The sequence below is a fragment of the Macrobrachium nipponense genome, chromosome 2 (genome assembly GCF_015104395.2).
Source record: "Macrobrachium nipponense isolate FS-2020 chromosome 2, ASM1510439v2, whole genome shotgun sequence".
Classification (NCBI taxonomy): domain Eukaryota; kingdom Metazoa; phylum Arthropoda; class Malacostraca; order Decapoda; family Palaemonidae; genus Macrobrachium; species Macrobrachium nipponense.
In genome coordinates this window covers 40,142,415-40,168,159 of record NC_087201.1, presented here as the reverse complement: position 1 = coordinate 40,168,159, position 25,745 = coordinate 40,142,415, and the positions used below count along the sequence as shown (strand labels likewise).

At 38.6% G+C, this 25,745-nt stretch overlaps 1 protein-coding gene across 5 annotated transcripts in view; it reads right to left on the bottom strand.

Annotated features, from left to right (window-relative positions):
• Positions 1–25,745, bottom strand: part of LOC135220542 (intermembrane lipid transfer protein VPS13A-like) — a 311,374-nt gene that overhangs the window by 39,397 nt on the left and 246,232 nt on the right. For 4 of the 5 annotated variants that reach the window (XM_064257729.1, XM_064257731.1, XM_064257732.1 and 1 more), the window contains 2 exons: positions 24,834–24,995; positions 24,261–24,381 (listed from right to left, as the gene is read on the bottom strand). In XM_064257729.1, the coding sequence (XP_064113799.1) occupies positions 24,261–24,381; positions 24,834–24,995 (283 nt within the window). Of the gene's footprint in view, positions 1–6,496; positions 6,748–24,260; positions 24,382–24,833; positions 24,996–25,745 lie in introns of those variants that run through there. The other variant, XM_064257733.1, reaches the window with a different exon arrangement.

The window sequence follows — 25,745 nt, the reverse complement described above, 5'->3', positions numbered from 1 at the left end:
GCAGCAATTACGGGTTTAATTTGAAAATAAAAATATTGAGTTAATAAGACTTCTCCAAGGTGTTGATCATGTTACTACTTCCCAGACGTAATGTGCAAAGTAGTATACAAGATTGAAATTTTCATGTCTACTCTCAGTTTTTGTTACTCTAATCTCATAAAAAAGAGAGAACAATTTTGCCTGATACAATCTCAGTTTTTGTTACTCTAATCTCATAAAAAAAGAGAGAACAATTTTGCCTAATACAAGCCATCTCCACATACCATAACACACTAGAGTTTAAAAACTTGTGTTGTTAACCAACACATTTTGGAATTACGCGCATTAATTTTTGCAACGCTTCTAAGCCATATGGATTTAATGAATTTTATGTCCTTATAACTAAAGTATGAAGGAATGGAATTTGAAGAATGCGAGTATCAGAACACAGCCTAAGCTCCACTGGCATGGTAAAAATGATGAAGAACTAACGCCACAGTCTACTTGAAAAGTGAGCTTACATCCAGTTTCCAACACATCACAAATCCTAGCTTTGTGGGAAAAACATATTTTTTTCACATACAGTATAATACGGTGTCTGGCATACTTTATCAAGGGATAACTCGGAATTCATGTGTAATTTTTCAAATTGATTATATATTTGTTCTAGATGCTAAAAAAGCACATGATTTCCATAACTCTATGCACTCAATCATTACATTCAGGTATTACAATAAATAAAGGGACAATATCTGGCATGCCACAGGTCCTGTGAAGCAGATGTGAAAAGATGTAGAAGGAAGGATAATCAAGATACAGAAAGCAAGGTATAGACGAAGAAGAAAACAGAAAGCCATCAATTACCTGAAGCTATAGATCCATACCACCACCGACACCAATTAGGTCATCACCAGCACGAAAACCAGCACCATAAAAGGAATTGAGAAAAGACAGGAGGTTTATAATGGAAATAATTTATTTAAAAGAAATTTCATATCAGCAAATATAAAAAAAGGGACCTTTTAACTGAAGCCATTTGCTTTCGGGTTTCATAAGGGAAGAAGCACCCATGCAGGAGATGTGGTTCATTACTACTGTACATTTAGAATGTAGAGAATCAGCAACACACAAAAAACATAGTGAAAGCACAGTACATTCTAATGTACGAAACTACAGGTATAGTACTTGACTTCAAGCCTTGACATGAAAATCAGAGATTTTCGCCAAATTTTCTAAAACTTCTACCATAAGTCCTTTTGCTCTACAGCAATTCATCTACTACTTTACAGATATGAGATAACTGGTGTTTATACATTTGGATTGGGAAATTCTAAATAAATAAAACATGCACTCTTGATACTTACACCACTACTTAGAAACGTGTTTTTAAATGGTTCAAGAAATTCCATATCAAATATTACTTCTTGTAAGCCTTAAAGGCACTTGATGTTTTAGATTTGTAAATCTCAGGTTTGCTTTCATTTACAATTGAAAAATTTCCTGAATTTCAAGTAGTAGCCTTATTATGGTTAGCAAGAAGTGTGTGTAAATGATCCATAGTCCAGTGCAATGATGGAAATATGAAAAGATGTTTCATGTTTTGTAATTACAAACCATTGCCTTACCAGAGCCTATTACTTTTGCATTAATAGATCAGACAAGGAAGTATGTCATACTCAAAAAGAGGCATTGCTAAATTTTAATTGAAGGTACTATGAGTCTGCACTTGAATAGATTTCATGTCACTCATCTGTCACAGAAATGCTCTACATCTATAATGACTAAGCTAATATTCGTCCTACTGTTATTTGTTAGTTCCTCTATTGAGTAGCTACCAACTTCTGAAGTGAGTCACGGTTTGGAAACAGTTTTGATGGCAGCATTTGTGATTTAGAAGTACAGTTTACCTTTATTCTCTATATTGGTTACATCCCAGCAGTGGTAAAGTGTCACTGATTGGAAAATGTTTTGTAGAGCATCTTTCTTGAAAGAATGAGACAATCGGAGGAAGTAATGGGAAGATGTAACTGTGTCGCTTGGAAGTGACTTTTAGAGATATATGATATATGTGCATAGAGTGAAAGATGATAAAACCAAGTTCTGAAGAAAAGTGAAGCAAGGATAAATGCCGGAAAAATGGTAGATGAAGATGGAACAAATCATACCATTTATAATTAGGAGAAAGAGATGGAGGGAAAGGTTGTGGAAATAAATGGAAGTATTATGAACCTGTATATGCCTGGAGGTATGGCCAAAAATCTGCAGTAGGAAACATACTTCCTAAGCATACCAGTGACATTACCCATATTAAACCTGTTTTTCTTTTCATTTAAGCACATGAAGTATATAAAAATTACATCCCTGTGAAATACTGTAAGCTTTATATATACATACACACACACACACACACACACACACACACATATATATATATATATATATATATATATATATATATATATATATATATATATATATATACACTAGCTGGTTACCTGCCCGTCCCAGCTAGATTGGTCCGTGTAACCCAGAGCTTATATATATATATAATATATATATATATACACACACTAGCTGGTTACCCGCCCTACAGGCGGTGTCCCAGCTAGATTGGTCCGTGTAACCCAGAGCATATATATATATATATATATATATATATATATATATATATATATATATATATATATATATATATATATATACAGTGGTACCTCGAGATACGAAATTAATCCGTTCCGAGACGGCCTTCGTATTATGAGTTTTTCGTATCTTGGAACACATTTTACATGTAAAATGGCTAATCCGTTCCAAGCCCTCCAAAAACACCCCAGTAAATTATATTTCCAGGCCTAAAACACATGTTCTAGGGTTACGACGGAAGAAATATGTCTCCAAAAAGGCAAAATACTGTACATACTTGAGTAATATTCAACTGCATGTAATGTTCAACCCCATTTTTACTGCATATATTAGGACTTTAGCATATGTCCCTTAGCAATAAGCCTAGCCTATGTTAGCGGTTGCTACTGTAGCCTAGTCTATGATTCTGACATCTAAACCTAAGAGCTAAAAGCTTAGAATATGCCAATAAAATGTATAAATAATCAGTATGTACTCATTTCAAATAATTATTAATTAATCATTAACTATAATACACAAACAAAGAAAAAACAAACCTTCCAATCGATTGTTTACATTCTTACGAGTATCGAACGAGCGCCAAGCAATCATTTTTCCTAGCACACAGTAAGCCATAAATTGTCATTAATATCTCTCTTCAACTAATGAAACCACCAAACAGTATAATAACCATTCATTTCTATTCTTTATTCTATCTTTACCTAATGGAGATACCGAGTTACTGACAGCTGTAATGAAAAATACGTAATACGTAACGTAATAATAAAACAGAAGAAGAATTCTAAAAAATACCTATTGTTGGCAGACTGATTTATTTTATATTTTCTGATATCTAATTCACAATTTTTTTATTAAATGTATTGCATGTACTCATTTCAAATAATTATTAAGTAACCATTAACTATAGTAAACAAACAAAACAAAAAAGCTTCCAAACGTCTGTTTACATCCAGCACTTACTAGTATCGAACGATCGCCAAGCAATCACTTTTACACAGTAAGCCATAAATTTTCATTATTTCTCTTCAACTACTGAAACTACCAAACAGTATGATAACCATTCATTTCTATTCTTTATTCTATCTTTACCTAATGTTTTTTTTTTATTAAATGTATTGCACGAATAAGTTTTTCAATTTACAGCAACCTTTTACCAATAGAATACTTAAAGCACAAGGGGTAGATGCTGACCAATAGGAGAGCAGGACCTTATGGGGTGACTAGCATCAGGAACCAATGGGAGAGCGGGAGGATGGTGGCGAGTTTACTCAGATGGCGGCGCGGGAGTTTTAAAATTGTTCTTGGTGGTCCGGGCGAATCTCGGGACTTTACAGCAACAACCTTTCGTATCTTGAAAACTTTTCGTATGTAGAGCATTGAGCCTTTCGTATCTCGAGGTACTACTGTATATATATATATATATATATAATATCTATATATATATATATATATATATATATATATATAGTATATATATATATAATAATATATATTAATCTCTTTCTCTCTCTCTCTCTTTTCCTCTCCCTCTCGTTCTCTTTCTCTTACTCTCTCTTCCTCTCTCCAACAATCACTGTCTCTTACCCTCTTTCTTCTCAGTAATACCAACTCTGTCTGTCTGTCTGTCTTTTTTCCTCTTTCTTCTCCCTAATACCCAGTTTACTCTCTCTCATTTTCTCTCCCTCTCATTTTCTCTCTGTCAACCCCCTTCTAAAACCACCCTCTTTGATGTCATTGATGTTTACCCTGTAGTATTCTTTTCTAAATGATGTCATATGTATACAGAAATTTGTAAAGTAACTAAGTCTACGGGCATAGCCAACCCCATTCCACAGCCACAACCAGCTCTGTTCACGGAATCCCTTCTCACTCTTCGGAAGAGGGAAAGTAGAAATTTTGGGACCCCGGCCTCCACGGGGGTTTCCGGGCTCCCAAACAAGTTCCGACCTTCCCAGGGTGGAAACCCATCTCCGTTCTGAATCTCAGTCCCGTCAGACCGACGGCCCAGCCACCCGTACCAAACATTCATACATACATACATACATACATACATACATACATACATACATACTACAAACATACAAATACTACAAACATTGCCAAATATATAATATATATATATATATATATATATATATATATATATATAAAACTGTGTATGTTGTCGTTTCTAGAAAACTTCAATTTAAGGAGGAACAGGATAGCCAGAAGACGTGGTAATATTCCAGACATTATTATTTTCCTTGAGATAAAACAAAGGCACAGTCGAGCTTTCGGGAATACATTACTTTTCCCATCATCAGGGTCATTTATCTATAAAATGATACAAAAAAGAGAAACAGTAAGAAAGCTATACTGAATGACTATATCTAAAAACATTACAACACTTTAAAATACACAACACAAAGTAAAAAAGGAACATAAAAACTAAGTTAACTGCAAATCATAAAAGAGTAATGACAAGTTAAAAGGTTATGTAAAACATTCTCAGTATATTTTTGCGTTTTACGTAACCTTTTAAGTTGTCATTACTCTTTTATGATTTGCAGTTAACTTAGTTTTTATGTTCCCTTTTTACTTTGTTGTGTATGTTAGAGTGTTATAATGTTTTTAGATATAGTCATTCAGTATAGTTTTCTTACTGTTTCTCTTTTTTGTATCATTTTAGAGATAAGTGACCCTGATGATGGGAAAAGTAATGTATTCCCGAAAGCTCCGTGTGCCTTTGTTTTATCTTAAGGAAAATAATAATGTCTGGAATATTACCAAGTCTTCTGGCTATCCTGTTCCTCCTTATTATATATATATATATATATATATATATATATATATATATATATATATATATATATATATATATATATATATATATATATATATATATATATATATATATATATATGCAGGTAATGCATGACTTATTAAATCTAACTCGATGTAAAAGGAAGAAATACATCAAGAATTAGAAATAGTATCAGTGTTCCACAGGTGGCAAGGGTAGGCTTAAAAAGGAAGAGGCTTGGGAAAGAAGATGCGTTCATTCACATAAGTTGGCAAATGGTTATCTACTTTGCAATACTAAAACCTCTAAGCTAATTTCCCTACTGAATTTCATAGTATCCAAACTGAAAATGTCACGAGATTTGTTTGTATATCTTGATTACGACAAACTTAAAAACAGCAGCTATAATCAAAAGGTGTTGTGGAAATTTGAAACAAAGGGAAGGATCAGATAAGTGGCTTGGAGACATTTTCAGTTTTTACTCCCGTGATGATGTACTTTATCTGGGAAGCTCTGAAATCTTAGTGTGCCTTATCGGTTTCAGTAGAGTTTCCCTTCAATGATGGGAAGTGATTGTTAACCTGGTAGAAGGATGTGGGAAGGAGAGTGGGATGAAGAATATCTCTGTTTCCTATTATCACGAAGGAAATATCAGCTGTACCGCCTGATAATCAGGCTGTGCAAATACAAATAAATGACAGAAACAGTAAGACGCATATGAAAATAAAAACACGATTGCCAAGTAAAGACCGGTAAAGAAAGGGTGGAGGACAATAAGAAGAGGGATGATTCCCAAGCACAAAATGGGTGAGAGTTATGAAGAAGATTCGCAGTAAAAATAGAATGTGAGAAGCAACCATTCTTTCACATTCTGACCCTTAACTTATTAATAAGAAAAAGAACAAATATGACAAATTCTAGGTAATTTGTATTTCTCTTAAAATATACAAACCTAAGGTCTTTACATAGGGGATTTACTTTAAGCGCAAGCTGGATCCAGCCGTTTAACTAAAAACAAGGTGGCTATAATGGAAGGGGAGGAGCCCCTTGCATCCAGTTGGTACGCATTCACTTTACCTTTTGGCCTGGGAAGAAGAATGAGGGTTGGTTATAGGTGGGCCATTTGAGTAAAGACTTCAGGCTTGTATGTTAGGAATAATACAAATTACTTAAAAATTTGTTATTTGTTCCTACATGTATACAAACCTTTGGTCATTACACAGGGGAAACTTACTTCTTGGTCAGAGAAGTCTCAGCAAATCTCTGAACTGACAGGTAGTTCGCCTCACCTGGGGGTTCTTTCCTGGTCATGTAAGAGCGGATGTTCAACTGCCATACTTCTGGGCCTTTTGAACAAATGGAATGTAACGTCATCGATTAGAAGGTAGGCTTGGATGAACAATATTATCAGGAACAATAAAACTGAAGATAACCAACAGCCCTGTTCATTGTCAGTCCCTCCCTCCCTTTGCTAGAGAGAGGGTAGGAGTTGCATCTATTAATCCAAAAATAGCTAGGCAGGATAATCAGTATCTAGAACACATGCATGCACGCCTTGTCCAGCACATGACAGCTTGCTAATTGAAACCTGGTAAAACAGTCATGGGTAAAGAAGAGTCACTTTAAATCTTTACTAAATAGTGGCCCCATGGGTTTTATCCAGGTATATATCCACCTTTGTGGTGTGTTTAGTAAAAGTCTGTTGGGGATTTTTTGTTTTGACCTGGTATGTATCCTCCACCTTTGCAGTGTGATTAGTACAAGAAAAAGACTGTAAATATCATAAAGATAGCGACCCCCAAAGAAATATTGGGATTTTTCCCCTGTGACTTCATTACTGGGCACTATAACATTATAACTTAATGTGAATTTTTCCTATGACTATTTTTCCTAGCCAAAATTGTGGCTTTTTCTGTGAATTTTTTTCCTGTGACTTTATTGCTGGCCACCTGATAATCGTCTCTTAGAAGGGTATAAAAGATAAGGTATGAGGCAGTACCTGTCCACCAGGTTCTCCCCCATACAAACTTGATCACCTGGCGAATCTGGCAGTGACGGGAAATCGTATGCCCAAGATTTGAAACATGGGTTCGAAAGATGTCTCCTAAATACCAACAGCACCTAGAGTTCCCAAAGGTCACCAATCCAAGAACTGAATAGTCCCAATGTTAGAAGCTAACAGCATCCGGTGTTCCCATGAGGTCACCTACCCAAGTACCTAATTATTGCTGAACTTTGCTGATCGGATGTTTCAATGTGATATGGTCATTGACTGCGATGCCCTTGGTCTGGAAAGGCAGGCAAACAACAACAGCTTCCTAGACTGAGCAATCTTTCTGAACGCTGAAGTGTAATGGCCAATTGTCGCTAGCACTTACCCTAGTGACCAAACTTGTCTGTGATACATCAATCTTCCTTGGAATGTGTCTGGTTGACTGGTGCAGTGTACTACTGCATACTCGTGCAGCACCTGCTTCATCAATTGAGAAGATGAGAGGACACTAGGCCCCTCCCCCTCTCATGTTGACTATGGAACTACTATAGTATCATTCCTTAACTACACCACAGAATACCAATCCTCGAATCCTGAGGCTTGGAGAGCTGAGATGATTCATGATACTGAGGTGCATATTAGGTCAGCTTAGGCTAGGTTTAGTTTAGGTTAAGCTAGAGACCCAATATAACCTAACCCAACCTAACCATTCTTAGTGCAGGTGATCAGCTTCTGGTTGATGCCATGAGGCATGAAGTTCCAGGATATTGAAGTTCAGGTTAGATTAGGATAGACAAGTATTAGTTAGGCTAGGTTAGGTTAGGTTAAGTACCCCACGTAATCGATTGATGTTCAGGTGACTGTCTTCTGGTTGACGCCTTGAGGCATAAAGTATCTCTGGAGGGGAATCATGTAATGCCCCTCCAAGGAGATACTTGTCATCTAACCACAGGGCTAAGTCCTGTTTCACTTCCTTGAGAAAGGGAGGGGAGTAATAGGGAGACTCTTGTCAAATACTGGGACCCATTCAATATGTACGAAGTGAATGAGGGAGGAGAAACTGCCCATGAAAAACTGGCCTCCCCAGTGAGGACAGGTGACCAAGCAGGGCTTGCAACTGCTGAGCTGGTTGCCCATACTATGTCTGTTAGCTTTGTAGATACTAATTTTTCCTTAGGTGAGAGTTGGACTTCTCTGGAACATGCTACTCTCAGGCTGTGATGAAATCCAAGAAGTTTGTCCTGTCCTAGAGACCCTTAAACATCGGACATGCCTTGAATGAATGTGTCCTAGTCAAAGCCAAGGTAAAATCAAATGAAAAACTTGGGTAGACATCAGAAGCATACAACAGAGATAGGCATGAAGCCATTTGCTCTGAAGAGATACAGTCTCCCCGGAAATGAAGCAGAGGAACTTGCAGAAGGGTTGATGGGTTAGTATTCGGAAATACTTGTCTTTCAAACTCAGTGAAGGAATCAAGTTTGACTCCCTTGACAGCTGCAAGTATGAAGCATGTTGCCTCTGACTTGAACCAAGACTGTTGAAACGGGATGGGGAAGAAAAGATCTATGACTGATTTCTGACTACCTGTCACCTCTATGAAAGAGGGACAGTTGTAGAATTAAGATACAGGAACGTATAATTTCCACAATGCATTCATACAGTATAACCTTTAACCCTCTTACGCCGACTGGACGTATTTTACGTCGACATTTTTTGTCTCCTGTGTGCCGACTGGACGTATTTTACGTCGACTTACAAAAGTTTTTTTAAAATTCGCGGAAAAATACTTATAGGCCTACCAGCCTAAAACTTTTGAATCACGCGCCTTGGGGGATACTGGGAGTTCACGGATCAAGGTGTTGTTTTGTTTACTATCGTTATGCAGGCGCGCAAGCGCGAATTTCTTTCTTGCCGCACTGAAAAGTATCAGTGACACATCTCGGAAATTATTTTGTCACTTTGACATAATTTTTGTACCATTGTAAATTAGCCGTTACATGAAGTATTATATATGAAAATGTGCGAATTTTTATGTAGAATACAACAATAAAATACTCATGATTGTAGCTTTTATCAGTTTTGAGATATTTTCATATAAATAACGATAATTGCCAAAATTTCAACCTTCGGTCAACTTTGACTCTACCGAAATGGTCGAAAAACGCAATTGTAAGCTAAAACGCTTATATTCTAGTAATATTCAAGTATTTACCTTAATTTTGCAACAAATTGTAAGTCTCTAGCACAATATTTCTATTTATGGTGAATTTATGAATAAAATAACATTTTCTTTATGTCCGCGCGGTAACTCTTCCGAAAAAATCATACGTGCGATTGTGGTAATGTTTGCACCATTTTAAATTAGCCGTTACATAAAGTTTTATATATGAAAATGTGAGCAATTTCATGTAAAATACAACAAAAAATAATTGAAGGTTGTAGCTTTTCTCATTTTTGAAATATTTGCATATAAATCATGATAAATAGAAAAAAAACCACGTTCGGTCAACTTTGACTCTGCCGAAATGGTTGAAAAACGCAATTGTAAGCTAAAACTCTTACAGTCTAGTAATATTCAGTCATTTATCTTCATCTTGAAACAAATTTGAAGTCTCTAGCAAAATATTTAGATTTATGGTGAATTTAAAAAAAAATCTTTCCTTCCCTCTGCGCGCGGATTCTCCGCCACAAATCTCCGAAATGCGTACGTCCCATTCTCGGAATATTTGCTCCGTTTCATATTAGGCATTTCATAGAGTTTTATATATGAAAATGTGCGCAATTTCATGTAGAATATAACGAAAAATATTTGAAGGTTGTAGCTTTTCTTATTTCCGAAATAATTGCATATAAAACATATATATATAAAAAAATTCGACATTTGGTCAACTTTAACTCATCAGATATGGTCAAAAACTGCAATTGTAAGCTAATACTCTTACAGTATAGTAATATTCAATCATTTGTCTTTATTTTGAAAGAAATTGGAAGTCTCTAGGACAATATTTAGATTTTATGGTGAATTTTTGAAAAAAATATTTGTTTACATCCACGCGTTACGAATTCATGCATTATTTTGTGATAATATTTTCTCTGTGTTGCTTTTATCGTTTTACAATGTGTTATATACCAAAATGATCGCAATTTAGTGTACATTACAACAAAAAAAGTAACTTGTTACTTTTAACCGTTTTGCGCACAGCGCGATTTGAATACAATTATATATGAAATTTCGTTTTTGCGCTATCATATATCGCATTATTTATATATGATAATGATAATTTTTTTCATTTCTGATGGTTGCATACTAAACTTCAGTCAATGACAAAAAAAGGAGCCCAAAATGAACTCTTAATGTTGAAAACTAAGCACGCTGTGATTTTTTGAAAAAAATATTTTTTCCGCTTCCGCGCTCACTCTGAAACACCTCCGGCACACGGGAGACAATTTTTTTTTTACCGCTTCGGCGTAAGAGGGTTAACTTCCCAGCACAAGAAACTTCAACAAGCCAGAACAAACTTGTAGACATGGAGCGAATGGTTAATGAGGAGTGATAGAAACTCAAAGGGAAGTTTATATGCTACTGAAGGACATCTACTACCCAGATTTCAGTCACTGAAAATGATCCTTAAGTCTAATTGCAATCCCTACTAACAGCCACACATGGGGAGTAAAGCTGTCTTAGCAGCTAATTCCTACTTCTTAACCTTACTTCCCAGTCAGGAAAGGGAAGGAGTTGAAATGGATACCTTCCCTGTTTCTGTGATCCAAAGGGACTGAAGAAATTACTGGTACCTCTCAAATCTATTGCAAAACTTAATTGTACGATGGCCAGAGGCTAATACCATGTTGAGGGTGGGCCTAACTCTGACATTTCTACCTGGCACGCTCTTGGTTCCCTGTGTACCTCATAATTGGATCGGTACTGACACGTCTCGAACACTTCTTACAAAATCTTTGAATGACTCTAGTCGACCTTACAACTGAGTCATTGAGAGGTCGAGGGAACCAGAGTGGGAGGCATAGTATGCATTCCAGCTGATCTGAAGACTAAAGAATTGAAAGTAGATGATGGCCACAGATGATCTGTGGAAAGAGGAGATGACATTATACAGGTCCAGAAGAATGGTTATATAATGTGGCCATGAAAAAAGCTGCTATGAGGGGAGTGATGCTGGCCATGTGAATGGGGCCAGGGGTCATACTTCATATGTCGGGAATGGTCTCAGTCAGGCAAGGGAGGCTGAAGATGCCACTCAGACACAGTGTCGGGAACAGTCTCGGTCAGGCGAGGTCGGGTGAAGCTGTCCTTCAGGCATAACATCGTCTCCTGTAGGCCCACTGGTTCATCTTGTGGCTGCGGCCCACATCTTCAGCCTATAAAAAACACCTGTTGAATAAGATCTGCAACTACCTACTCTCGAGAAAGTCGGAAATGCACAGGGATCTGAAGAAAACCGTGCTGTCAAGACTAGAATCATCCCAACTCCGGAAGAGATTCTAATACCTTTGTGTATGGGATTGATTGTATATCAGTTTAGTCAGTGGTATTTTATTTTCATTTTCTGTACTGGTGAAAGATTGGGATTTATCAATGTATGGGAAACATGTGTTTGATTTTAGAAAATGCCTTAATGTATTTAAGTTGTGTTGTCATAGGATATGACATCACTGAAGACAAGATGGCGATGGTGTGAGGTGCCAATGCATTTATGTAAACAACACAGGGCAATGGTGAAGGAGGCATGGAACTGGTGTTTAGTATGGTAGGAGAGCTCTCTGTCTTATAGGAACTTATGAGTTGTAAGTCTTATTGTGGTGTTGTTCAAAGTCTTAAGCTGGATGGAGCCGAGGAATGTGAACAGGTGAGTAGATTAGATAGCATGATTGTTGCATATAGGAAAGATTAGGCTAGGAAGAAATCCAGGGATTACTTTCCCATTTGTAAAAACCAAGGATTTATGTATGAGTCCAAACAACCAGAGTTGAGTAAAAACAAATAAATTGAATTTCCTATCCTAGCAGTATATTGCTGAAGTACCCATGGATGAACACAGTCATGAAATGATGTCACTCATTCAATGGCAGTCTGGGATAATAATACAGTTCATTCGGATGTGGTCATTACTGGAAATGGAAGTTGGCCAGTCTAGGAAGATTGCCATCGATGTCCCCTTGGATGAACATAAACATGAGCAGGGGAGGGAAAGGAAGACTTGCCCACTATTCCACACGAACATGGATGGTTTGCTGTGTGCCAGATGTTCACGGAAGTCCCACCAATGTTGTTCACAGAAGCACCGCTGATGCCATTCAGCTGACTGTAGAGGTAGAGTCGCTCTCAGAAGGGTGATCTCGTTTGCCAGGGGACTCTTCTTGAAAGGCAGAGCAGAGGTACTGCCCCACAGTGCAATAGAGATGGTGGTGATCTTGATCACAACCTTGCAAACGTGGGGGGCCAGTGGGAGGCTGTTACAGACATCCCACAAATGTCAGCCAAAGCCAATTGTCCACACAATTGTTGTGCTGGGAAACGTTCTCTGAAGAACAATCCATCCACTAAGAAATTTTCACATGAACAAGGGGAAAAACTTTCAGATGAACGTGGTTGGAGGCACAGCTCCAGACGTGCCATGCTGTGGCAACATTCCTGAGCAGGAATGTGAAGGAATGAAGAAACATTCATATATTTGATATCATGCTAAGTATGTCCATAGACAGGGGAGGGAAGAAAACAGCTAAAACAACGAGACAGTTGTATCTCAGTCGTACAGCAATTGTAGAAAGAACATGATAGTGCAACATCTGCATGATCATGCATCTTCGTCTTTGGAGAGCGAATCTTTGGCTAAGGATGTTTGGTAAACTGTAGCAATGTAAGAAAAGTTATGGCCATGCAAAGATGTGGCAGTGGCAAGACTGCATCTGCCTACCCTGGGCTTCTCTCCTCCTCCTTGTACAACATGAAGCAAAAAGCATGGGTGTGCAACATTGAATGGCTGTGAATTCTTCCTTCCTTGGAGAGTGTATCTCCAGCTTAGTCATCCAGAAAACTATTGTGGCATAGCTGAAAACACCAACCAGGAACTGTTATCAAAGGAAAAAATGAAGGGAAGAGAAGGTCAAGTATGCTAGGAACTACTCTGGCATTGAAGATACACTCGTTCATGTCCCGAAGGACAATAAAATGGGGGGAAGCAGCACTGACAGCAGACACATAGACAGGGAGGTGTGTCCAGGGAAGACACGGCTGTGGCCTACAGCAAAAGAAGGAGAAGGCTCAACTTCTGCAAATCCAGTGTTGAAAGCCGAGTGGGATGAAGCAGTTCTTGAAACTATGACACACAGCAGCAAAGTACTCACACCCAAACCAAAACTGACTGGCAGAACTCGGCTCCTTGGCTGTCGCTCCGATGGTGAGTATCTTCGATAAATCTATGTATTCTGCCACCCATTGACTCTTGAAAGGTAGGAAAGAAGACGGAGAAACTGTGATACAGCATACGATGAATGAGAGGAGGGTGAGGGCGTGTTAAAACGGCTCCCCCACCCTGAGACAGAGCAAGTACAGTAGACAGGAACCATTGACAGAACACATACTGGTCTTGGAGACTTGCCAAAATCTGAAACTGTACAAAGGTCCTGCAATATAAATCTCCGCTTACTTCTTCGTGACAAGGGAGAGGGGGAATCTATGCTGGAAAGGGAGCAGAAGTCTCGTACGATGTTATGAAATGACCACACTGTAGCGAATCTTTGGCTAAGGACCCTCCTCCATCTCAATGCCTCTTGAGCTCTACATCATCTGAAAGACTAACCCATAACAACATTCCAAGTAATTGTGTAGCAAAAAGAAATACTCTGCTTGTTCAGAGAAAACACTGCAGAACAAACATAAAAATAGAGGTTGAGATGTCTAAAAATAGAATGGTTGGTGGCGAGAGATAAGGCCTCTCTCCTTGTGAGTGTAGTAATAGAAAAAAATATATAATAATAATGGAACAAACACCATGGCGAAGACCAAGCAGGGTTTGCGTTATATCAAAAGGCAAAACCAAGTTAGAGGGAATTAAAGAAAATGCCTCATAGGAAAAAGCAAGTTGATAAAAACTATGTTGCATAACTGTGTAGGAATAACTATGTAGCAAGAAAGGGCAAAAAAAAAAAAAAAAACGAATATAACATGTTACAGCACTTAAAACAAAAATTATATATAAAAATGAAAAGAATAATTATGAATAAAGTCGAATGGCAGGGAGCAAAAGCAACGTCTGTTTCAAACGCAGCCAAAAGGAAAGTGAATCTGTATCACAGTACCAACTGGATAGCTACAGGGGATTCCTCTCCTATCAGTAATCAATTACATACCAATATCCACCTTGTTTTTAGTTAAAAGGCTAGCTCCAGCTTGCGCTGAAAGTAAATCCCCTTTGTTAAGACCAAAGCTCTGTATACATGTAGGAACAAACTGTAGTACTTATAAAGAAGAAGGGAAACAAGGAATAAAGGCATAAAGTTCTGACTTACTAGTGAGTAGCTATTAGTTTGCCCAGCACTCTTAGCCTTCTTTCCATTTTTCCATAGGAATATTTCATGAAAGTTTGAGAAGTTTTAAGCATTCAAACTCAGATCAAGACATGCAGTGCATCTTTGATCTCTACACTTGAATTTGTAAAGGTATATCAGATTGATACGAACAAAACAAATCAAGTATTTTGCCCAATTATACTGAAGAAAGCACTCATGAATAGGCACATTAAGAAAGAGGGAAATTTTTAAGTGTGGAAAAGTATAGATAGAGCCTATTCATACAGCTTAATTAAGCCTCTCGTCATAGGTAGGTAAGAGTTGAAGACACTAAAAGTAAGGAATAACAGGCTCTCATTTGCCCATTAGTTTGTATTTGTATCAATATAAATTTACTCTAATTTATATCACTGGTAAGGCAACTTAAGCAGAAATGGATTAAACAACTTTCTTTTAGATATCAGCTCCATGGTATCATATCTTACCTTGATTTTATGCACTAGGTCAATTCAATTAATTGTAAAGACTACATGGTGAAGATCTGGGAGGACAGTTTTATGTGCTTGGTTAATCAAGTACTGGAGACTACAGAGTGGAGAGACGCCTTTCTTTTTTTATGTGCATAGCAATGGCTTTTACTTTTGTGTGCCAGGTCATTCACGTATCAGACTAAATGGTGGAGATTAGCAGGGGCTTTTGTTTTTATATGCTAGGTCAATCATCTATGGAAACTACACAATGGAGATTAGAGATTTGCTTTATGAAATAATTTAGAGACTACTTGGTGATCAGAGATGATAGTTTTACATGCCTCATGACCCCCTATGAGAGACTTTTCCTTTTTGTGCTCTCTTAGGAATACAAGACAAAACCAATTGTTAGGACTCTTGAAGAAAATTCATAGCAAACAAGGACTGTCTTAGAAAACAATACTTCTTCCATTATTTAGATGGATCAGCACAGTTGCTGATAATAAGTGAACTCACTCATTTGCTAAAACTTAGCAGAATAGAAAACTGATCTTAAATACTGAACATCACTTCCGTTCAAGGATCACATACGAGTACACAATAGATATAATGAAAATCAAAATAATTCTACTTTTCACAATTAGTTTTCCAAGAGTTAAGACTTAATCCTTGTTTGTTTAACACTTTGTTCACTTGGATTTTTTTAGTAAAACCTGGCTACAGCCAAGCATCTATCTGTAAGAAGACAATATTTACTGATACATATAAACAACAGGCTCTTCCAATGAAAGCAGGAAAAGGCTGAAGTACACTGAGATTACTGAGAAAAATTGTTTTGCAAAACATAAAGACAAGGAACTGACAATGAATTTACTAGTTCAATAAAGGATTTTTTTTATAGTGTAGCCACTGTTCATTCTCAAAGGAGTCACACCCAATCTCAAAGAATCCTCGGCAAGACTAGTGCTTGTTGGCATAATTAAAGAATATAAAGGACTCCGGACAAGAGGGCTCTATCTCCTATTCACAGTGACTACTTTCGATTTTCCCTTCATCTTACTCACACAGATGTGACAGCAGCAGGTAAGTTGGATATTTCCCCCATTAAACTCTAGTCTGTCCAAGGGTTCACGTAGCCTAAGGGCTGCTAAATATCTTCTTTTGTTGGGAGTTGTCGCATGTGTTACTTCATGACACTTGTTTTTTTTTCGACTTATTTTTTCATTTCTGCAACAAAAGTATGAATAAAGTTCAAATTCAGGTGTTTGGCTCCGGGCTGTTTTTCCTTCAGATAGTAGCAGCACAATAGTGACATGGAAAATGAGCTAGAATTCGTCTCACCATCAAATAAACCATAAAGACTCCCAGAATCTCGCCTGCAATGGGAATGAAAGCTTAATGTCACCATTAATCAGCTTATTATCACAATAAATCAGTTTAGATTCGTCTCACTAGTCACAAGTTCGCACCTCTTTCTCAGGTCATAGTGAATGCAATAGTGCAACGTTAGGACACCCCTTCAGAATTCCCTCATGATTCTCGACCTAGCATCATTGTGATCGCAGCATCTTTGAAGACACCTGCATCACTCTAAATGACGTCCTTCAGATGATACCAACCCCTTTCAACCCACCTGGAGGTCATTCAACATCTGGCTAACCCTTACCTTTCACACCTAGTAACTCTGCCCATTCCTACTGCTTTCTCACTTGCAACACCCTCCTTTGTTGTCGACAATGAAGACACGAGACTGTCGAAATACAGTTTTCTTCCAGCACTACCTGAGGATTAAGGTCTCTTTGGAAGAAAGGACGTTGCCAAGATGGTGGCTAAGACAGGGATATAAATGTATCGGATCGCCCTCGGAAATCAGTAAACAGTAAGCAATAATGTGAGGGGCCCTGTCGTGATACCCTACACCTGTAGGTATCTCTGGATCCAGCTGTCCATAATGAGTTCAGAGAGATTCACCAGGCCCAGCACTTTGACTTAAGCAAGAAGCCTACGATCCCTTCCATTTTGGACTCCACTATGCTTCACAACATACCACTCACTATGACCCTTGTGCGACCAGCCATTTCAGTCGTGCCCTACCTGCTCCCTTTGTTGGTGGCTTGAAGGTATATATTCCTTGACGACCGCTTCTACTGGCTCATTCTACAACAAGAGTCAAGTCCACTGACTCAATCAGGTAAAGTGCCAAGAACTGTATTTCTGACTAATTATCAGTGTCTGTGATCCAGTGCCTATTCCTAAAACCTCATATTTGTCGCCTGCTCAGTGAGGCTTTTGAAGTATGTACTCCACAACTGATGTTTGGTTTAAGTGAAATCATCAGTATGTGAAGCTTTTACTAACAAGCAGCATCGCGTCATTGTTTTCTCTGTTCTTGAAAGGGCATATGATACAACATGGAGATATGGCATTCTGAGGGTCCTTTATGAATGTAACCTGAAGGGCACTTTGGCTCTTTTTATCAAGGCTTTTTTAAAAGAATAGGTTATTTCAGGTTCAGGTTGGAGCAACAATGTCATATATTCAACCAAGAAGGACTTCCACAGAGAAGCATAACCTTTTTTGCCTTAGCAATCAATTGAGTATTCACATAGTATACCCTTTTTGCTGATGATTTTTCAATACCTTTTGCAGCAAAAAGGATGGTAATGGCTGAATGCTGCCTTCATCTGTGGATTGACATTAATATAATAAAGTGGGCTGAGACGAATGGTTTTAGGTTTTAAGCTAGTTATACAGTAACCATGCACTTTTGCCATACAAGACGTTTCCATCCTGTTAAGGATCTGCTCATACATGGTTTCTTGCTTAATTTTTAAAACATGCTGACCTGTGTGCCACATCTGAAATATGTCAAGGCAAGACGCTTTGATCAAAGCAATGAATGTGGTGAAAGATGTGTCCTACACTTCGTGAGGTGCTGACCAAAATCAAATATGGAGACTAAAGAAAGCCTTAAACTTTTCAAAATTGACTTATGGGTGTGTGGTGTACACCTAAGAAAAGCCTAATAGCCTTAATATGCTTAATTCAATTCACCATGAGGAGTAAGATTAGATACAGGTACAATGAAATTATCTCGTACTGAGGGCGTGATCATATACGCTTGTGAGATGCCTCTGGATCTTCATTACCAACATCTGATGGTTCGGAGCTGACACAGATTTCAGAGGCTCCCCAAGTCCTTAACCAGCATTTGTATCAGGAATGAAAGCAGCAATATATCAAAGATGTTATCCATGGATTCAAAAAGGAATTCGGGTCAGTCCAGGACACTGAATTAAATTTAAGATTTAAGAAGTTCTCAGCCTTTAAACAACAGAATAAAGTCACTGCATATCCTTCCAGGGCAGAGTCTGGATTTGCAGCTCCAACTGGTAGCAACAATAAGGCCGGTTAAGGCTATGAAACATCATGTCAAAGTATAGTAAGGCTCCAGTAATCTCCCCTGATGACACTGATAAATCCATGGCATGATGCCTCAAGGTGTATCCTCCTGATTGTAAACACCTTCATAATGTAAACTGTAAAGGAAACTGTAATTGAAGTTCGACATGTAAAATTTTGGGGCAGGGTAGCATTTCCTAATATTGAATGGTGCTTAGTCCCTCCTTCAGTAAGCATTGAGAAACCAATGAAGGAGACAGTTATCCTACCTTCAGCTATAGAAGAGGACCTTTTATTAGGTTGGTGGAAAATGAAGTTTTACATCTATTTTAGATAAGATCCAACATGCTCACCAGTTAGTCCCAACTTTCTCTCCCTTTATTTTAAAACAATTAATCATGAGAAAGAAAATGTTCAGAATTTTAAGGTAGCTATCATCCAGGTGTCTGAAGGGATAGCCTTGGCTGAATTTCATGCTAGGCTCCACCTCCTCAATATAATAACCTTACCTAGTATGCTAGAAATTTGTATCAGAAGGCTTCCAGAATCCTCTAGAACAATAATTGCTGCTGCTGTAGGCAAATCATTTATGCTAACCCTATGGGGAGCACTCTTTGATTTTCTAGAGTGCTGCATAAAGGCTAAAATGCAAATGGGTGAACTTCAATATGTTAACCCTGGGAAAGTCGTCCCTAAAGAACTCTTCCAACAAACAAGAAGGAACATCAGCAGCAAAAGCATCCCTTTTAAAGTGGGTCCACTTAAAGACGTTCATACAGGGAAAAAGAAAAGGAACTCCTGGAATGCCTATACAAGGCAAGGGAAAAGGTGGAGTCTTATATGGATGGTATGGTCAAGAGTTATCCTCTACAGCATCACATGCAATGGAAGTCCTCCCCTTGGGGACAGTATAATCCTAAATGGGTAAGTGAGGAAATGGTCTCGTACTCCCCTATCCCGCCCCTCTTCAGCAGAACCTCTTTGGAAGATTACATGCAGAAGGCCCTTTTATAAGGAGCCATAGAGAAACATGTATATTCGCCACCAAGCATGTCTCTTCAGTGTCCCCAAGAAGGATTCCTCCAAACAGAGAGTGATCCTCGACCTATCAAAATTGTACAAACACAATGTTTGCCAGTTTCCAGAGGACTACTGTTGCCAAAGTATGTTCAGTCATTCCACAAGGGAACTTGACCGTTTCTGTAGGTCTAAAAGACGTATTGACACGTCCCTATTGCTGTTCACTTCCGCCCCTTCTTAAAGTTTCCAGATAGGGAAGGTAATGTACAGATTCAAGTTAATACCCCTTTTGGTTAAACATAGCCCCAAGAATCTTTACAAAATTAACAACAGTAGTTGTCCAGGAAATCATAAAAGAACGAATACAATTGGTTGTCTTCCTAGACGATGGGCTAATCTGGGGTCTACCAGAGAAGAGTGCTTACAAAGCCTAAGAGTAGTAGTCAACAGAATCCATGCAAAGGCTTTCTGTAGTAGTTGACAGGCTCAAAGCAAAAGGCTTTCTAATACATTGGAACAGATCCCACTTTACACCCAGCAGACACTTTCAGTAGCTGGGACTAGTTGGGATACTCTTCACAGTCAGTTGTCTTTCCCAACCAGCGAACTCAAAAGGTTCCTGGCACAGCTCAGTGTTTCCAAGCATCAGTTGGAGTGTACAATGGGCCTGTTACAGTTTGCTTCTATGGCAGACCAATCCTCAAATTGCAACTGAAAAAAATGTCAACAAATTCTATCACATGCAAGAAAAAAAGGATTTGTGAGTGACTTCATCAAAGGAGTCAAAAGTTGGGGAAATACTCTGGCAATGGTCCTGGAAGGGGTTTCTGAAAAAACAGGTCACCCTGACTCCTCTGTCTATCAAAGTAATAATACACACAGATGCCTCCGTGGTAGGTTGGGGAGGCCATTAGAAGGATCGTCAGGCAGCAGGGAGGTGGTCAATTGCTCAAATGTCATATCAACTTTCTGGAGCTAATGGCTGCCTTCCTATCGATTAGAAAACAGACCCTCTATCCTGGCTTCCTATCAATTAGGAAACAGACTCTCTATGAAGTGCCACTTGCCTGAATTTGCCTCACAAGGTCTTTTAATGTAATAGCAGACATTCTATTAAGGGATACAAAAACCCCTACTGAGTGGATGTTAGACAATCACGCCTTTCAATTAATTGCCAATATGCTCCATATCCTGAAGTGAACCTGCTTGCCACTTATAAGAACCATCAACTTCCAGTGTATGTGTCTCCAAACCTGCACAGTCAAGCAATAGCAAGAGATGAATTCCTCCAAGCCGGGGACAAATGGAGGACGATATACCTTTTCCTCTATTGTCCCAGATTTTGAAGGTTTTTTGAACAAACTTCTAACTTTCAATGGAACCGCTTACTTAATAGCCTCAAATTAGCCATACAGGCATTAGTTCCTGTTGCTTCAACAATGGGCGAAGATCTCAATTCCATTATTGTCCGCTGTTCTATCCCAGACAATAGGGAGGAAGTTGTCTACGTGTCCTCCTTGCTGAGCCGAGACCTTCATGTACGGAATTTAAAATCTTGTCTACTGTGAAAATTACCCACCCAACATTGCTCGGTACCTAGTGCAGAAACTATGGACATCATCTCTTTGACAGAGAAAAGGGATTTTGACGTAAGGAAAAATCTATTTCTGGGCGATTGGCTCGTGTCGCCAGCGAAATATCCTTTAATCTATCCTCCCATACTCTGTCGATTCCATCAACCAAGAGGAAGGAAATAGCGAAGTCAGTCAAGCAATTTCTGAGTCACAAACTGGCGTCAAGAAGAACTCAGGAAAGGATCCTGGGTTCACTCCAGTTTGCATCAGTGACGAACATCCTAATGAAAGCCAAACTGAAAGACCTAACCAGAATCTGGCGCTCACGAGCAAATGTCAGGTCCAGGGACAAATTATCCTCAGTCCCTCTGATTCTAAAGAATCGACTCCGGCCGTGGGCGAAAGTCAAGAACTTGTCGGTGTCAGTGCCCCTTCAGTTTCCTCCACCAGGGATCACCATCCACACGGACGCTTCATTAAGCGGTTGGGGAGGATATTCCCAGTTCAAGAAAGTTCAAGGAACGTGGTCACCTCAGTTCCGTCAGTTCCATATAAACGTACTGGAAGCAATGGCAGTGTTCTTGACTCTAAAAAGGTTACGTCCGCCAAAGTGCTCCCACATAAAGCTAGTCCTGGACAGCGCAGTGGTAGTACATTGTATAAACAGAGGAGGCTCCAAATCACGTCATCTAAATCATGTCATGGTAGCCATCTTCTCCCTGGCGGACAAGTTCAGTTGGCATCTCTCCTCCACTCATATAGCTGGAGTGAGGAACGTCATAGCAGATGCTCTATCCCGATCAGTACCTCTAGAGTCGGAATGGTCACTGGACAACAGTTCGTTCCAATGGATTCTTCAGAGAGTTCCAGGTCTACAGGTGGATCTCTTCGCATCTCAAGCGAACCACAAACTCCCATGTTATGTGGCCCCCAACCTGGACCCTCTGGCCTATGCCACGGACGCCCTGGCTCTAGACTGGAACAACTGGGAGAAGATTTATGTCTTTCCTCCAGTGAATCTTCTCATGAAGGTGTTAAACAAACTCAGGACATTCAAGGGTCAAGTGGCTCTAGTAGCCCCAGACTGGCCGAAGAGCAATTGGTACCCTCTAATTCTGGAACTGGGTCTTCGCCCAGGTGAGATCTCAGTTGGAATACTTCTACATTTTCTTATATATCTTCTTAAAAACAAGTGCCTTGCTGTTATAACAATCATGGCATATAAGGCAGCATTGTTGGGACCCTTGTTTTATGGATTTAGAATTGGTTCCAACATTGAAATTATTACTTCCTTTCTCCAGTCTCTTGCCTTGCAATGATCTACTACTGCAAAGCTTCCCATTCCCTGAATAAGGTGTTTAGGCTTCTGTCAACCCCTAAATTTGTTGGACCCAATACAACTACAATATATATGCTGCAAAAGGCGATCTTGACTGCTTTTACATCAGGAGCTCACATAAATAAACTTAGCTCACTTAGACGGGGACAATGTTGCATTACTCATACAGTTAACTGCCATTTATTATGGTCAGCTGGCCCATCATCCCTGGCCAAGAATGAGGACTTTTAAAGGGAAAATCCCTTTTCTAATAAGGGAACTCAGAATTTTAGATTAAACATGAACAGTTCAAGCACTCAAAGTTTACCTAGATGTCATGGCAAACATCCAATATGGTCCTTTTTTCCTACACCCAAGCACAAACTAACCACTCTCTCTTCACAGGCTGAGAATCATTAAAGTGTCCCTTATTAAAAAGGCAGCCCATCCTTCAATCCTTTCCTTAGTCACATGGCATTTAAAAGGTGAGTACATCACTGGCATTCTTTAAAAATGTGTTTCATAGAAGTCTGCAAGCAAGTGTACAGGGTGGTCATTAGAGGCAGTGTTCCTGAAATGGGGAAGCCAGACCCAACATGTTTAGGTAAGTCACCTTAGAACCACAAGGGACAATACATATTTGGGTTTGTGAGCCTTTTCCAGTTCTTTATTGTCAAAACCTAATCGGTATCTATCTGGAATAAAGAAAATGGTTGATAATCTGTGACTGTATTTCAGACCAAAAATTTATCTGGGTTGTTGAGATTTCTTAGTTGGGAGTTAAGCAATTTCTTTGAGGACAAACAGTGGCTATGCTATAAAAAATATTTCAGTGGGAAAAATCTATTTTTGGTAGCTGCTGTGGGTCCTCAGACCCACCCACTATCCCTAATGAAAAGGGACCTGGTGTGTAATGAGGAAAATAGCCGGCATACAAGCTGTCGTCACATGTGTGAGTAGGATGAAGGGAAAACCCTGGACAGGAGACAGAGTCCTCTTGTCCTGAGTCCTTTATATTCTATAACTGTGTCAACAAGCACTATTCTGGCTGAGACAAACTATAAGAGAATTCATTGAGATTGATTGGTCTGTCTCATGGAGCCTTGGGGTGACCAAGTGAGTGTAACTTATTAGAGAACCCACAGCGGCTACCAAAAATTGGTTTTTCCTACATCAAAGTCTGTTTAAGCTGTAATTACTTCAATACACTAATTCTAAATGCCTGTATTCATAACTAAAGATCATCATTTAATGTCATCATGATTACTAAATATATTAGCATGGTACTATTTTTCTATGCTGACTGTAAAATTGTGAATTTACTAGCCTATGGGTAGGACCTGTGATGTAACAAGATATAGCAGTTCCACACTTATATTTCGGTGTTAGGAGTGAATTCTAAAGAGAGAGAGAGAGAGAGAGAGAGAGAGAGAGAGAGAGAGAGAGAGAGAGAGAGAGAAATTAATGAATAAAAATCAGATAATGCTTCTAAAGACTGAAATGAATAATTGTACATACAAGATTATTTGGGAAAGGGTATCTTACAACTTACCTGCAACAGGTTTGACAACTACTCCTGAAATTCCCAAGACAACTCCTATCACAAAGGTCTGACCAGCATACAGAAGGGATTTAGGAACTGATGTTTGCATTTCTATTCTCTGCCGACGTTTCTTCAAGGAAGAAATAAGATTTGGATGGTATGGATATTTGTACAACTATTTTCTATTACTTTGGGGATTTTAAATGTACTGAATGGAAACTTCAATTATCTCAGTCTCTGCAATACTGGGGTTTTAAATTTTCATTGTCATAGTCTTTACTCATGAAAGCTGTTAATTTTACTGTAGGATTTTAATATTTTTTAGAATGTTATTGGGTGCACTATTACGTAAATGCCCAAACAGAATGTGTACGAGCTCTAACAAGTCCCATAAAAGAAATTTCCTTTTTCAAAGTCCCAGTATATTCTTTTAAATTCCATCTAAACTGAGCACCATGCTGAAGCACTATTTGATATATTCTTTAGAGCAGGTGTACGTATAACTATAAAATTTTATGAAAGTATTATAGTTGCTGTAAATCCTTAGTTATATGAAATATTTTTCTGGATAACTTAGATTACCTTTTTATATTCCTGGTCAAAAGTAAGACTGGCTATTGTATTTCCAATAGCAGAGGATATGAGACTGAGGCTGTCAGCTGTACCCCCAACAACATGGCCCATTAGGCTTTGTGCACCACGAGCTATTCCTTCAGCAAATTCATCAGGTCCTTCAATGATGCCCTGGAAGGAAGGAAAATATTGATGAAGGGCATTTTAAAAATCAGTACATTCAATGAGAAAAATTGATAGACTGTGATTTCAAAAATATGCAGACAGTAGTGAATGTCTTGCAAACTGAATGCAAGTGTCAAAAGAGGTTCTCAGGATTACCAAATGCAGGGGAAGTAAGAGATTATTGTCGCATGAAATGAAATAGACGAGTAAACTGGGAAGTGATGGGAGCTGAGAACCTGTTGTGACAAATGGACTGGCCTTAGAAGCAGGAGTTAAAGAGTGCAGTAAGGATGAGAGTAATGCAGTGCATCTTTGCTGGAATATCTGAAATTCCACAGTCCAATGGTGTGAGGAGTAAAGGACTCCTGAAACTGAGAAATTTGATAGCAAATCTAGTAGTTCTCTGCAAGAAAAGATCAGGGATCAACTGTGAATGTGAAGGATCTCGTTAAAATGCAACTCATGAAAAAGTGATGAACAAGAAACCATCTGTTGATGGTCCAAGTCATAACTGCTAATACTATTAGGAAACAGAAACTTACCACCACGAACCACTCTATCTAAAAGAGATAAATCTCTGGCAGAAGCAGAATTCTACACCAGAGAATAATATTCTACTTAAAGAAGAACAAATAGCCTAAAACAGGTTGCATTGATTTTATCACTTTTATAAATATATGAGTCCTTATGAACAAAACCTAACTTTCGTAAGGCGTTTGTTGAAACTGTCAGCGAATGTAACACAAAAGTTAGGTA